The sequence below is a fragment of the Puma concolor genome, chromosome D1, assembly GCF_028749965.1.
Source record: "Puma concolor isolate L17-30 chromosome D1, mPumCon1.1.hap2, whole genome shotgun sequence".
Classification (NCBI taxonomy): Eukaryota; Metazoa; Chordata; class Mammalia; order Carnivora; family Felidae; genus Puma; species Puma concolor.
Genome location: NC_141676.1, coordinates 29,963,945 through 29,978,894, shown reverse-complemented (window position 1 = coordinate 29,978,894; position 14,950 = coordinate 29,963,945). Strand labels below are relative to the sequence as shown.

The 14,950-nt window shown below is 35.9% G+C and overlaps 2 protein-coding genes across 11 annotated transcripts in view; one reads left to right on the top strand and one right to left on the bottom strand.

The window, feature by feature from the left end:
- The window catches only part of IMMP1L (inner mitochondrial membrane peptidase subunit 1), an 83,161-nt gene extending 78,568 nt beyond the window's left edge, over window positions 1–4,593 (bottom strand). For 2 of the 8 annotated variants that reach the window (XM_086677757.1, XM_086677760.1), the window contains exon 1: window positions 4,484–4,539. The gene's annotated coding sequence lies outside the window, so the exon portion shown is untranslated. Of the gene's footprint in view, window positions 1–3,113; window positions 3,224–4,445; window positions 4,464–4,483 lie in introns of those variants that run through there. The other 6 variants (XM_086677761.1, XM_086677756.1, XM_086677758.1 and 3 more) reach the window with 6 other exon arrangements.
- An 83-nt stretch (window positions 4,594–4,676) lies between these two features.
- The window catches only part of ELP4 (elongator acetyltransferase complex subunit 4), a 248,367-nt gene continuing 238,093 nt past the window's right edge, over window positions 4,677–14,950 (top strand). For 2 of the 3 annotated variants that reach the window (XR_015240934.1, XR_015240933.1), the window contains exons 1-2: window positions 4,677–4,941; window positions 12,851–12,886. Coding sequence is in view for 1 of the 3 variants with exons in the window: in XM_025928599.2 (XP_025784384.2) it covers window positions 4,719–4,941; window positions 12,851–12,886 (259 nt within the window). In the remaining 2 variants the exon portion in view is untranslated. The remainder of the gene's footprint in view (window positions 4,942–12,850; window positions 12,887–14,950) is intronic. The other variant, XM_025928599.2, reaches the window with a different exon arrangement.

The window sequence follows — 14,950 nt, the reverse complement described above, 5'->3', positions numbered from 1 at the left end:
GGGGCTCTTCACTGACATTGAGGAGCTTGCTTGGGATACCCTCCCTTTCTCTCTCTCTGTCTCTCTGCCCCTCCCCTGCTTGCACTCTATCTCTCTCTCTCAAAATAAATAAACATTCAAAAAAAAAAAAAAAAAAAAAAAGAGGACCAGAGTGTAAGTGAGGTTACTTGTCTTGGGCAACTAATTCTGTAAATGGTCCTATCATTTACGGAGATACAAAACACAAGAGAAAATTCATTCTTGGGCATTATGAGTTTGAGGTCCCACTAAGATTTTCAAGAAACAGGTAAAGTAAATACCTGAATTTATACTTCTGGAAGTCAGAGAAGCGTTCTGGACTATGTTAATCATTGATATATAAATGGTAACTGAAGTCCTGGGACTGGATAAAAGTAAGAATATGGAATAAAAAGTCAAAATGGTCTTAAGGATTGCAAGATTTAATGGCAGAAAGGAGGGAAAAGAGCTTCTTTTCTTTTACACACCTTAGCCATCGAATTGTCCCCCCTCCTTTCAAAAACTGATCCTTCTATGCTATGATTTCCATTCCTTGTATCTCATTCAGGTCCTTTGCTTTATCAGTTGTCTAGAATTATTTTCCAGTGCCTATTTTCTTTCTCTCTTTAACAAAACTCCTCCCTTAAACCTTTGTCATCTCCCTCTATCCCCCTTCACAGGAAAGCTTTCTAAAATGTAAAAAGGTCTACTTTTACAGAATATTCATTTGCCATTCAATTCTAAATATAATTATTTTACTTTTAATTTTACTACTCCATCAAATCTTCCTTTAACAAAATCTCAGAAACATTATTACTAAATCAAATAAACACTTCCCAACTCTTACTTTACTTTCTGTTCCTCTGCCCACTTTTTATTTATTTATTTATTTTCCTTTTTTTTTTTTTTTTTTTTTTTTTTGAGAGGCAGAGAGAGACAGAGTGTGAGCAGGGGAGGGCCAGAGAGAGAGAGGGAGACACAGAATCCGAAGCAGGCTCCAGGCTCCGAGCTGTCAGCACAGAGCCTGACGTGGGGCTTGAACCCACGAACCGTGAGATCATGACCTGAGCCGAAGTTGGACACCCAACCAACTGAGCCACTCAGGCGCCCCAACTGCCCACTTTTTAAATGTTCATGTACCCCAAAGTTCATTCTTGGTTCTTTTTTCTTCTCATCTTAAACTATATATTTCCTTGGTGACTTTATCCATTCCCTTGATGTAAACTCCCAACATGTGCTAATTAATTTCAAATCTATATGTTTCATCTAGAGATCCCTCTGTCACATAACCCACGGTGTATTGGACATCTCTAGTTGGATACTACAAGGGTACCTCCAATTAAACATATTCAAAACAGGGGCATCTGGGTTGCTCAGTAGGTTAAGCATCTGACTTCGGCTCAGGTCATGATCTCACCATTCCTGAGTTCAAGCCCTGCGTCGGGCTCTGTGCTGACAGCTCAGAGCCTGGGGCCTGTTTCATTCAGATTCTGTGTCTCACTCTCTGTCTCTGCACCCACCCCCCTCGTACTCTGTCTCTCTCTCTCAAAAATAAACAAACATTAAAAAATTTTTAAACATATTCAAAACAGATTTTAAAAACTCATTTTATTATCTCCCATTTTGTACAACAACTAACACGAGAACTACAAAATCCTGCTGTTTTCCTTTATTTTTGATCCTCTGTTATTCACAAACCCGTTCAAAGCAGAAACCTGTTAGTCATCTTTGATTCCTCCTGTCAACTTTCCTTGGTCATATCAATTCTACTCCTCATAGTAATCTCTAATTCATTTCATGTTTTTTATCCCAATCGATTCTCTTCTAGTATACTCTTAGCCAAAACACAACAATCAAATATGATCATCATGCTAATACTTTACTTAAAATTTTTAAGTGATTTCCCATTTCCCATTATTTTTACAAAAAATAAGAACCACAACCTTAAAAAAAAAAATCAGTTAGACCTTTGTCTAACTTCTCCAGTCTCTTCTTAGCACTCTGTATAAATCATGAGAACTAACCTGCACAGAAGCAATGGGTGCAGATTTATTGAAGAAAGTCTCTGCATTCTCTGTAATGGCTTTCATTGTCTATAATGCCCTTATCTCTTACACATCCTTCATCCACACAGGTTAAACTTCCTTTTCAGTAGAAACTTCCCACAGCCCCCCTCTCTCAGTCCAAGTTAGGTAACCTGCATTTGTCCTCCAAGGATTTATAATAAACTTTACTATCCTATTTACCCACTTTCCTCCCACAACTCAAGGAGAAAAGAAACTATTCTTTCTCCTATAACCTGAATGCTTAGCATACTGCCTGGGATTTAGTACGTGCTCAACAAACAATTGTTGTTAATTATTAAGTTGTTATTAATCATTATTAACACCACACCTAAACATATTCTTTTAACTCTTCCCTTCCACAAATACCTCATTTATTCCAATGTTTTATACACAACTCTACATACTGGTAAATTCAAGATTTTGCTTTGAGGGCAAAAGTTTTGTTTTCATCAAAAAAAAATTAAGACAGATTAATTTATTCTATGATCATGTTATATGAAAGATACAGCCTCATTTCAAGAATGGCTTTGTGTGCATATATACGGCATGCTTTCCTAATTATAAAGTTGAAAAACAATTCTTCATTTCCAGTAATAAGATAAACAAGGCATCATACCATTCCCTTTAGAAAACTAACGGGTGAGGGGCGCCTGGGTGGCGCAGTCGGTTGAGCGTCCGACTTCAGCCAGGTCACGATCTCGCGGTCCGTGAGTTCGAGCCCCGCGTCAGGCTCTGGGCTGATGGCTCAGAGCCTGGAGCCTGTTTCCGATTCTGTGTCTCCCTCTCTCTCTGCCCCTCCCCCGTTCATGCTCTGTCTCTCTCTGTCCCAAAAATAAATAAACGTTGAAAAAAAAAAAAAAAAACAAAAAAAAAACTAACGGGTGAAGTAAATGGAGTAGAAAATAAGGGAATATGTAGTAAAGAAGCCCATAAACATTCAATATTGGTAGTATTTCAAAGTTTTCAGAGCAGCAAAAATATCCAAGAAGTTTCCATTTGATATTAGACTGCTTTGTTCCTTTTGTTTTGGCCTTCTTAGTACTTATTCACCACAGGAAAATATTAGCGCCAATTGTCCAATGTGTTCATTTCAACTGCTATGCTGTTTTCTACATGTTAATCTTGTATCCCCAAATGAGAACATTTTTACTTCAATAGGTCTAAAATGACATATTAGGTCTAAGCAGAAGGCAAGCACTCAACAGCTATTTATTGAATAATTTAGATTACAAATATATACTGATGAAAGAGTCTAAATGAAAGTATCTAAACCTTGATCAAGCTTTGCAGCTGATATATTGTTAAAGAGTAAGGTGGTTTGTTTTGTAGTCTTAACATTTTACTTTAAAAACAAAAACAAAACCCACCAGCCACTATTTCACAATACTAACTGCAATTTATCAAACAGAACAGGCCAAAAAGTTTTAACAAGTCACTGCGATTTAAAACAATCCTATGGCAAGAATTTCAGTGAGGTTGGATATATTTTTAAAGTATCATAGATCACTGTCAAAACCAATAATCTAGTAATGCAGGCTTGATTTGGGAGTCTATTTTAGTTTAGTCATTTGTCAATCGTGAATACCTTAAAAATCACTCCTCTAACCAGCTCAGTTTTGAGAAAAGTTTTAAATCCAAAGACACATCTCTAAATCACATCTTTTTTCAGCACATAAAATTCTAATAAAAAAGCTCTCAATTCAGAGTTCACAAATCACTAGAAAAAGAAAGTACATACACATCCAATACTCACCAGGTTTTTTTTGGGGGGGGGGGGCGGGGGAAGAGACTTAAAGTATTTTCTGTTATTTGCAGCTGCCTTAACAGCAAATGACAATTAAATGTGTGAACAAGGTTGTCAGAGTAACACTTGTCATTCACACTACTTATGGAAACGCGCCCCAAGACTTCCAGAAGCACTAATTAAAATTAACGAAAGCTTCTCACGGGGACTTGTCAGAGAAGTACATTTTGTCATTTGCTGTTTGAAACAGGAACACCAAATCGCCTCAAAGCTCAAGAGTTTTCCCCTTAAGGTCTAAATCCAACCCACCTCCCTGGCATCGGCACTGATGAACTGAGCCCAGATGCTGAGCAAGCAACTCATTAAGAGTTCCAATTCCAATTTCTTCAATATAACACAACCATCCCGAAAAAGAAAAAAAAGAAAGAAAAAGGAAAAAAAAACAATCCTGATGTTAAAGGCGGTATGAATTTTCTTTCAGAAATCAGAAGAGAAAGAGGCGAGGGAAAATATCTTCTCTTTACCAAGGAGCGGTGAAAGGTGCAATTTCCCACTGGTAGTTTCTAGATATATCGCTCCTTTACTAGCCTTTTCTTTAACTCAGAGTGAATACTCAAAACGAGAAAAATTTTGAACACGACCCACCTCTATCCCCAAAGAACCAAGGTAGACTCACCCAGGACTCAGGTGGGCCTTTCTCACCTGGGCCCCAGAAAAGTCCGCCGTCCCCACGTAGAGCTCACTTTTCAGCAATCCTCCTTGCGATTGGTTGACTGGAAAGAGAACTCTCAATCCTATTGGCCACGAGAGCCGTGGTACTGGGCAAGGAGGCGGGAGTTTGGGACTGGCTCTGACAGGCCCGCTGCTTGAGTTCCCAGAGTTCCTATTGGGTCAACGCGGGAAGCTCCAAGATGGCGGCAGTGGCGACCTGCGGCACCGGCGCTGGGAGTACTGGATCTGTGGTGGCGGCAGGCAGCAAGAACAACGTCACCAGTTTCCAGAGGAGGGGTCCTAGAGCCAGCGGTTCTGACAGCAGCTATTCTCGACTGGTGTCCATCGCGGGCACACGACCGTCGGTACGGAATGGACAGCTGCTGGTATCAACTGGGCTCCCAGCCCTGGACCAGCTCTTAGGTCGGTTCAGAACGGAGATTTGGGTTTAGGGAGGGCACCTGCCGGGGAAGCCACCCTAACCTCACGTCTCTCTCTCCCCCTCAGCCTTCGGACGTGGAGAGGATAGTCCGGTCTGATAGTGACGGAGGGGAGGAAGGGTTACACTGAGACTTTTAAATGCTGTTACAGCTCCCACTTTCTACTGTGGTTCTGGCCCACCAACCTTTTTTAGGTTACGACGGGATCCCTACATGTTTTTTGTTTGTTTGTTTGTTTGTTTGTTTGTTTGTTTTCTTGAAATGCTGCCTAATAAGGGGGAATCATTAATACTTGGAGACGGTTTGGCCTTCATCTCTAGGATCCCCTCCTGGCCTCTGATTGCACCCTTCTGTCAACCCCAGGTAGTTCGTGGTTTGGCCTAACCTACAAAAGTTTGTATCATTGTGAGAGATTTGAAAATGCTGGGGAAAAAAAAAAGGAACTTCCCTTCTTTCACCGCCAGGCTGCTTATCTCCTGGTTCTGAATCTTTAAACAAACTCTACTGGCTTTTAAGGGAATGGATGTTAAAGGCTTATGTGGATTCAAAGTAGTTAAATCCTGTTGTTGATATTGACGGTCATACTAGTGTCTGCGTTAAATATATGTATACAAATTTTTGTTAATTTTTTTCTCTATATATTTTGCCTCCCAGAGTTAAACTCCAAAGATACGTTTAAGGTTAATTCATATTTTAATGAGAAAAAGAAATCCAGTTCTTAGGTCTTCCTGTAAAATCTGTAATTTTTCATGAGAAGCCTACTGAAGAGTAGCTTGTTTCATAACTATTATGTTGCAGAGATTGACCACATTAGATTGGTAGGACAGAGCTGCTGTGTTAAGAGCTTGTAAATTAGTTAATACCTGTTAGAATGTTTCTTCATTAAAATTGGTCTATGGTTATATTTCATAACTTCTATATAGTATGTGATATGTGTCAGTTAAATCTTGTACACTTTCATAAAATGTTATAAATGACGTTTCTGGTTCTTGTACTTCACTTGACATTTCTCTATTTTTTACCCTTCAAGGTACACTTTTCAGGTAGGTTTAGTGCAAAGGAAATCGACAAGGCAAGCAAACTGTGAGAAAGAGTGTGGCTTCTTGTCTCTGTTATTTCACATCCTTAACTGGATCCTGGTTATTTCTACATAAATTTAAGTATTTTAACTTAATTGTTTTAAGTCCGTTGCCTTCCTCAATTTCATGGTACTAAAAACAAATGATTCAAAATATCTAGTTAGCAAATATTTATCTCACTTTTTTCCCTGGTGAATTTTACCTGGTGTTGTCCTATATTTGAACTGAAAGCTTGAAAGCTGTTCTTAGTCCTTGCCTTTTTTTTTTTTTTTAATTCAGTGGAGATCTGTAACTTCATTCACTTGATCCTGAAGCTATTCAAACAAAAAGGTCACATTTCTGACATTATACCTTCAGTTTCTCATTAGAATAACAAAATGCCTAGCACAGTGCCTGGCATATAGTTGATTCTCATTAAGGTCTTGATTGAAAGAAAAATAATGCGTAAAAAAAAAAACAAAAAAAAACCTGGACAAGAGATTCTGAAACATGTAGGTTGAGTTATGTGTTTGAGCTTTAAAAACAGACACAAATACAGTGATGTGAACAGAGTCATAAAACTAGAGACCGTCTATCTAGGCTGATCTTTGGGCTTCAAATTTAGTGTTCACTATGCTACAGCTGTCTCAAATTTTTGAGAACTCTTAAGTGGCTTTAAGCATTCATCAAACCTAAGACTAATGATTTAAGTATGTGTCTTAAAGCACCCACCAAAAAGTTAACCCAAAGCACCTTCCTTATGTGTTTCTACAATGATATAAACTTGAACTATAATTTAAAAATCTTCCAGATTTGCTTGAGGGGGACCCTAGTATTTGACTGTAATAAGCTTATGCTGAAAATTGGTGTTCATTAAGATAATTGAAATAGGTATCAGTTTTTGGATATTTTGAAATATATTTTGCATGTATACAGTTAATTCTCAAAGAGCACAGAAGTTGAAGAGGTTGTTATTATAGAAGTTAGTACATTTGGAATAATAAATATGTCTAGAAGTATTTTAGTTGTTAACTTCTTAATGGCGTTTTTGTATTTTGATTTTTTTATTTTGTATAGCTCTGTAGAGCAAATCCATTACATTTGTTTTACATTAAAATATTATTTGGAAGTGAAACATTTGGCTGCTTATGTGTATACACATAAATATAAGTAATTAGATTATATTGTTATTCTAAAATATTATTTGACTCAGATTGTGACAAGCCTAATATAACCATATTGTGACAAAATATAATGATAGTTGGATGTTATGATATCAGAATGGTGAAACTGTGCTATAACATTGTATTTATTGCCTAAATGTATTTTGTGGTTACTGTGTAACAAGTAAATATTGTATTGTCACTGCCATGCAGTGCAGTGATTTTTACTACTGCCACTGTAATGTCAATGTAATTTTAAGCATAGATGCAAAATATATTTAAATGTATATTTGAATATATTACACAGGCAAATTGAATGTTGGTCTTTTGAACATATGCTGGTATTTCTATTCATATTCCCAAGTGCTTTATAAATTTGAGGATTCCCCATATCAACATCTTTTAAATGTGATCTAATCATATTAAATACTTTTGTTATGACAACTTAAATTTTGTTAGATATTGACATACATTTTCCAACTTGGCCACATTGAAATTTTTTCAAATTCTAAGATTTCCTAACCCAGGCTCCCAGCCTTGCCTTTCCAGGACATTTATGTTGTTATACGAGGACACTATATGTAAATATTTTATTTTTCTTCTTCTAAAGATTGGAAAAAGTTTACAGTAGGTGAAGAATTCTGGCAGGATTTCTTTTTTTCTAGAATAAAAAAATATAGCTCATCCTAGGATTATATTGTCTAACCTGGAGGAATTTTCCCCAACCTCATCCTTCAAAAGGATACTTGAAGAAAGAGTGATTTCCCAGGTTTGACTGGCTTAAAATTTATGTGCTGTTTGGAACTTACTCAGTTTTGACAGTCAAGTGAATAGAAGATAGGGATTTGGGATAAATAATAGTTCGGGAAGAACACTCCAAAGAAGCCTGATGGTTGCTGCCAATTTTCAACACTAATGTCAAAAAGTAAAAATACTGGTGGGCTTATTTCCTTTGCACCACAGTGTCTTAATATAGAGTGTGAAATGTACTTTGAGTTTGGACTATATATTAAAAATAATCCTGGTTATGATAGTTTAGCAACTGATATCTGTACATTTAAGGGAAATGTAGCTTATTCCTTTGTATTGTTATATAAAACTGTTTCATATAATTTAAACTACAGAACCATTCTCACTGTTAGTAGCTTTTTCTATTTGTTTCCTATATTTGCCCAGCTAATAGTTTTGATAATCAAGGATTGTCATGATATTTACTACCTCCTAGTGACAGATGAAAAGGTTGAATTGTTAACGAAATAAACTGCAATTTAATTTGAGGTATGGCATTAAGTAGTTAAGGACATTGCTATGAACCAAGGAAAGAATATGAACTTTTTGTGCATTGTTTTTTCCCTAAAATGACCTTCTATGATTTTATACAAAACTATTCCTTTATAGAAAACACTAGAAAGAACTGATATAAATCGTTGTCTTTCCTGACTTTTCGTTCTTTTCCCTTTTACTTCCTGTAACTGAAAAAGGAGATGTCTTTGTAAGATTTCACTTCTGGGCCTTCTTGTCCCAATATATTAATTTGGCCTTGCTTACCCAGAATTTATAGCTTAATTAGAGATTTGTTTTGGGAAGTGTATGGGGATTGAATTTTCTACCTTTAAAATCATTTTCTGGGGTCCCTGGCGAGCTCAGTTGGTAGAGCATGTGACTTTTGATATCAGGGTTGTGAGTTCAAGCCCTACATTGGACATGGAGCCTACTTAAAAAAAAAAAAAAAAAAATTGTAGGAGTGCCTGGGTGGCTCAGTCGGTTAAGCATCGACTCTTGATTTCTGCTCAGGTCTTGATCTCAAGGTTGGTGGGATTGAACCCTGCATGGGGCTTCACAATGTCAGAGCCTGCTTGGAATTCTCTCTTCCTACTACTCCCCCACACATGCACATGCTCTCAAAATAAATAGACTTTTAAAAACAAAAGTTATAGGGGCGCCTGGGTGGCGCTGTCGGTTAAGCGTCCGACTTCAGCCAGGTCACGATCTCGCAGTCCGGGAGTTCGAGCCCCGCGTCGGGCTCTGGGCTGATGGCTCAGAGCCTGGAGCCTGTTTCCGATTCTGTGTCTCCCTCTCTCTCTGCCCCTCCCCCGTTCATGCTCTGTCTCTCTCTGTCGCAAAAATAAATAAACGTTGAAAAAAAAAAAATTTTAAAAACAAAAGTTATAAAAATTAAAATTTTAAATCATTTGCTAATTATTCACATGAATAAAAAACAACCCTTTGTATTTTAAAAATCATAAAATTTCAAGATAATTGTCAAGATCTTAAATTTTCTGGTAATGTTTTCTAAAGTATTAGATTTTTTCCTAGTTTTCAGACAAAATGCTGTGTCATTTTTAAAATTTAAAACCTTGAAATTAACACTTTAAAAGAATCCTCAAGCTTTCAAACTCATTATCTTACATGTTGATAAACTATTCTACCTGTATTTTTAGTAAGCTGGAAATACATAGACTTATTAAAGAAATCCATAAGTAAAACCAAGAGTTTATTTGCTTAGTGACTTCAATGTGATGATTGCCTGAGATCTGATTAAAAGAGAAAGGAGGCAATAAACAAGACCATTTCACTCCTTATGTTTCATCACAGAAATAAGATGATTGCTTCCTTTCCTGTTACGTACCTGTCAAACAGTGAACTATTGGGAAAAGATAGTCTATTTTAATTGGGAACTATTAATGTGAAATCTGTGTTCCTTTTCAAATAAAATTACTAATGGATATTTGCATTTAAACATATATTAAAACGAGCTTTGGTTCAATGTAGCATGTCAAGATAGCCTGTCATGGTTGGTTGCTTAAGCTTTAGATTTTTTGATGAAGGCATAGCTACAAACTTGCTCAAACTTACGTCAGAACCTCAGTGTATCAAGTGAGGTATATCAAAATACCTTATATAAACAGAGGTATTTTAGGGAAATGTAAGGTCTTGTCACACTGAAATTTGGAAGAACAGAGGAACTTTGCTGCTATATGTGTGTGTATATGTCCATATCAAATCCTTTCACCTCATACACACACAATAAAAGTTTGAATTTTAAAATAGTAATAAGGTGGCTTCATCTTATTCCCCATGACCAACCTTCAAAATGACCAAACTTTACCTGAGCCTTCCAAATTTGAATCTAGTAAATTTACATAATAGAACCCTTTAGAAAAAAAATTTACCTTTCTAAAACAACTTTTTTTTTTAAATTTTAGACAGAATGTGAGTTGGGGAGAGAAGCAGAGAGAGAGAGAAAATCTTGAGCAGGACCCACGCCCATGGTGGAGCCCGAAGCAGGGCTCAATCTCAGGACCCTGAAGTCATGACCTGAGCCGAAATCCAGAGTTGGATGCTTAACCAACTAAGCCACCCAGGGGCCCCAAAACTTCCTTTTTGTAAGAGAAGTTCTGATAGTATATTAAGATGATTGGTTAAAGTCATTAAAATGTCCTCATTTTATGTTGTTTTAAGTAATGTTCAAAGTTTCCAAACATAGAATTTTAATGTACATGAGATTTTAAGATTTAATTGGGTGGCATTTCCTGAATTGTCAGAAACAGTGGATTACTTGAATCATTCTTACAGAAAATTGCCTTCTTAGCATACACTCATTTGTGATGCTTTGTATAATGCTTTGCTTAACTAATTCATCAATGGGAAGTATTCTTACTAAGTCTTATTACTATAGTGATCACTATCACATAATGATAAATCTTTAATGATTTGTTTTAATTAGAAAATAATGGCCAGAATGGTAACAGCTATTACTGACTACCTCTCTGAGCCAGACACTTGAGAACTAGGTATCACTTCATTTACTCAGGAAACTATTCCTTGATCTGTTCTTATCATCACACTGTGAATAACATTCACACACACAAAAAAATCTTTAATTCTATAACTATTCCAGTTGTATGCCTTACATAAATTCTTATTTTGAGGCTACATGAATGTAGACCCAGGGATGTTTAGGTTAGAAACCTAAATCTTTCCTATAAGAAATAAGTTATGGAAAGAAAATTATAGCATCTCCTCTAGACTAGACTGCAGTCTGCTATATCCATCTATTAGTTCATCTTAAATATACACACAATGATGATTAGTATACAAATGCTTGTTTTTTCATGTATGGGAAAGTACAGAAATAAGCAATTAGAAAGTAATATGCTCCACATGGATCAAAACATCAGTGGTAGTCTAGATGTAGCACAAACTTTGTAAAAGTAAACATTGAGCCTAATCTTAGAGAAGATCTTTTGTTTCTACGATCCTTCATGGTTGTTATCCTCTATATTTCAACTTATGTGAATCTTTTATTTGGAACAACATTTGAAGTTATCCTATGTAGTCTGGTGTGACTTCAAATGCTGTCATGAAAGAACATATCTAAATGTGAAATTAAAATATAGATTTAGTCTATAACAAATCCTTCTAAACATAAAAATGTATAAATTACTACTTTCTTCTTTTTAAAATCTTCTTCTCTAACAACTTGAAATGTTCTACCTGTAGTCATCAAGTCACCAAAGTCACCAAGTGTGTTCATGTATGTGACCAAATTTCACATTCGTTGAAACATAACATTTATGCATATTTGCAAGGTCAAAATGTAAACACTATCAAGGGAACTTTTCATACTAAGTTTTTCTATATAATGTTTGCCACTACAAAATTTGTTGGGGGAAGAGTTCTTTATTGGTATTCTGTTTCTTTCCCAGTTTTATGCACCAAAACCGAAAAACACATGTAGGATGGACTTCAATTGTCCACCAGTTTTGACTAGTTTCTTTTTTAATTACTTGAAATATATTTCATTCTTTGAAATACACATTTATTTTTTGTAAGTGAATTTGCTAGTATAATTTGTAACATTAATTGCAAATAGTAATACTTTTACAAATATTTTTGCCAATGTTTCACAAGATATTTGTACTCAAATGTCTTTTTACTGTAGTTCTAGTCTCCTAAAATTTGATTTTAAATTGATTTTTAATGAAATCCCTATTTAACTTCTATGCTCAGGATCATATTATCCTAATTCAGATATTCAAAACAACATTTCCTTCAAGTATTAAAAATGTATTTTATGATTGTGACCTTTTTGTTTGAAATACAAAAGTGTTGTTCATTTTAAATTCTAAATGTATTTAAGAGTATGCACAGTCTTTGCGTGTATTATTCATAATGAAAAAAATTAGCTTAATTATCAGGGTTATTTTCCCCCAAGGCTTATTGAATGTGAGGGTAAATAATAAAGTGGAATTTCTATTATAATAACCTTTCTTTTTTATGTTGTACTTCTGTAGTATTAAGTTACTGTGAACATTTAGGTCTCGGCTATTGAGTTAATTTATTAACAAGTGCTAAATATAACATTACTGGAATACGTAACCGCAGTTATATTGAATGCTACATGGTCCTATCACAGGAGAAAGGAGGATAGTACAGTATATTATGAAAGTAATTGTAATGTGTAGTGTGTAATTACATATAATATGTAATTATTTCATAATAGCACCTTAAGCAAAGTATTGCAAAGGTAATTAAAATGTTGTTCTCATCTGCAATTTTAAAGTTACTGAAGTAGCAGTTCTTGATAAAGCTTAACTTTTATGCTAAAGATAATGTGTATAAAAAGGTAGCTAGATTAATTTTCTTCTTTGTTTTGTTTCACTTCCAGGTGGAGGTTTGGCCGTCGGAACGGTTCTTCTAATTGGTTAGTATGGCATACACACTTTGTTCTTCCTAATCAGAGTTCTCTGTTGTGTATAATGATTTTATGGGTTTGCCTATTCTGATATTAAATATATCACTTTCTATAAGAATTAAGGTAAATTAGAGAGGAAATGCCTTAAGTTTTAATTTAAATTCAAATGTTGATCTGAACTTGAAATAAATGAAGCAAGTATATCTGAAAATATAGCTCTTATAATTTAAAAATGTTCACAGTGCATTGTCCTCCATTTTTTTTAAAAAAAGCTAAAATCGGGGCGCCTGGGTGGTGCAGTCGGTTAAGCGTCCGACTTCAGCCAGGTCACGATCTCGCGGCCCGTGGGTTCGTGCCCCTCATCGGGCTCTGGGCTGATGGCTCAGAGCCTGGAGCCTGTTTCCGATTCTGTGTCTCCCTCTCTCTCTGCCCCTCCCCCGTTCATGCTCTGTCTCTCTCTGTCCCAAAAATAAATAAACGTTGAAAAAAAAAAATTTAAAAAAGCTAAAATCATTGCCAATTGTTTTTTTGTTTTGTTTTGTTTTGTTTTAGAGAATCTCTGTATTTGTATTTTCAGTGGAATTAAAACAGTGATTAGTTTGAGAAGTTGATGTGCCAATAAGTCCATTGTATATATATATATCATACATTTTTCTCATTTTCTTCTTATTGAAAGAAAAATAACAGGCCAATAAATCATATTTTGCTCATCTTTAAGCACCAATGGTTCTTATTTAATTATACATACATAATCCCATTTGCCTTATTGTTTAGTTTAGATCATAGAATCTTGGAATTGAAATAAACCTTGGCAGTTATGTAGTCAAAGCTCCCATCTAGCTACAAATCACTTTTCCATCATCCTTGACAGTAGCAAACACCATTTGAATATAGATTATATAGTTTAAAGGGCTCATTACTTCACAAAAGAATGCATTTTTTTTTCAGTATATGAAATTTATTGTCAAATTGGTTTCCATACAACACCCAGTGCTCATCCCAAAAGGTGCCCTCCTCAATACCCATCACCCCCCCTCCCCTCCCTCCCACCCCCCATCAACCCTCAGTTTGTTCTCAGTTTTTAAGAGTCTCTTATGCTTTGGCTCTCTCCCACTCTAACCTCTCTTTTTTTTTCTTTTTTTCCTACCCCTCCCCCATGGGTTTCTGTTAAGTTTCTCAGGATCCACATAAGAGTGAAAACATATGGTATCTGTCTTTCTCTGTATGGCTTATTTCACTTAGCATCACACTCTCCAGTTCCATCCATGTTGCTACAAAGGGCCATATTTCATTCTTTCTCATTGCCACGTAGTACTCCATTGTGTATATAAACCACAATTTCTTTATCCATTCATCAGTTGATGGACATTTAGGCTCTTTCCATAATTTGGCTATTGTTGAGAGTGCTGCTATAAACATTGGGGTACAAGTGCCCCTATGCATCAGTACTCCTGTATCCCTTGGGTAAATTCCTAGCAGTGCTATTGCTGGGTCATAGAGTAGGTCTATTTTTAATTTTCTGAGGAACCTCCACACTGTTTTCCAGAGGGGCTGCACCAATTTGCATTCCCACCAACAGTGCAAGAGGGTTCCCGTTTCTCCACATCCTCTCCAGCATCTATAGTCTCCTGATTTGTTCATTTTGGCCACTCTGACTGGCGTGAGGTGATATCTGAGTGTGGTTTTGATTTGTATTTCCCTGATGAGGAGTGACGTTGAGCACCTTTTCATGTGCCTGTTGGCCATCCAGATGTCTTCTTTAGAGAAGTGTCTATTCATGTTTTCTGCCCGTTTCTTCACTGGGTTGTTTTTCGGGTGTGGAGTTTGGTGAGCTCTTTATAGACTTTGGATACTAGCCCTTTGTCCGATATGTCATTTGCAAATATCTTTTCCCATTCCTTTGGTTGCCTTTTAGTTTTGTTGGTTGTTTCCTTTGCTGTGCAGAAGCTTTTTATCTCAAAATAATGCATTCTTGTTGTAAATGCTATAATGTTTTAGAAAGTTCTTCATATTAATGTTGAACCTGTATAATTTAACAGATTTGTTGTTCCTAATTTTGTCCTCTGGCATAAT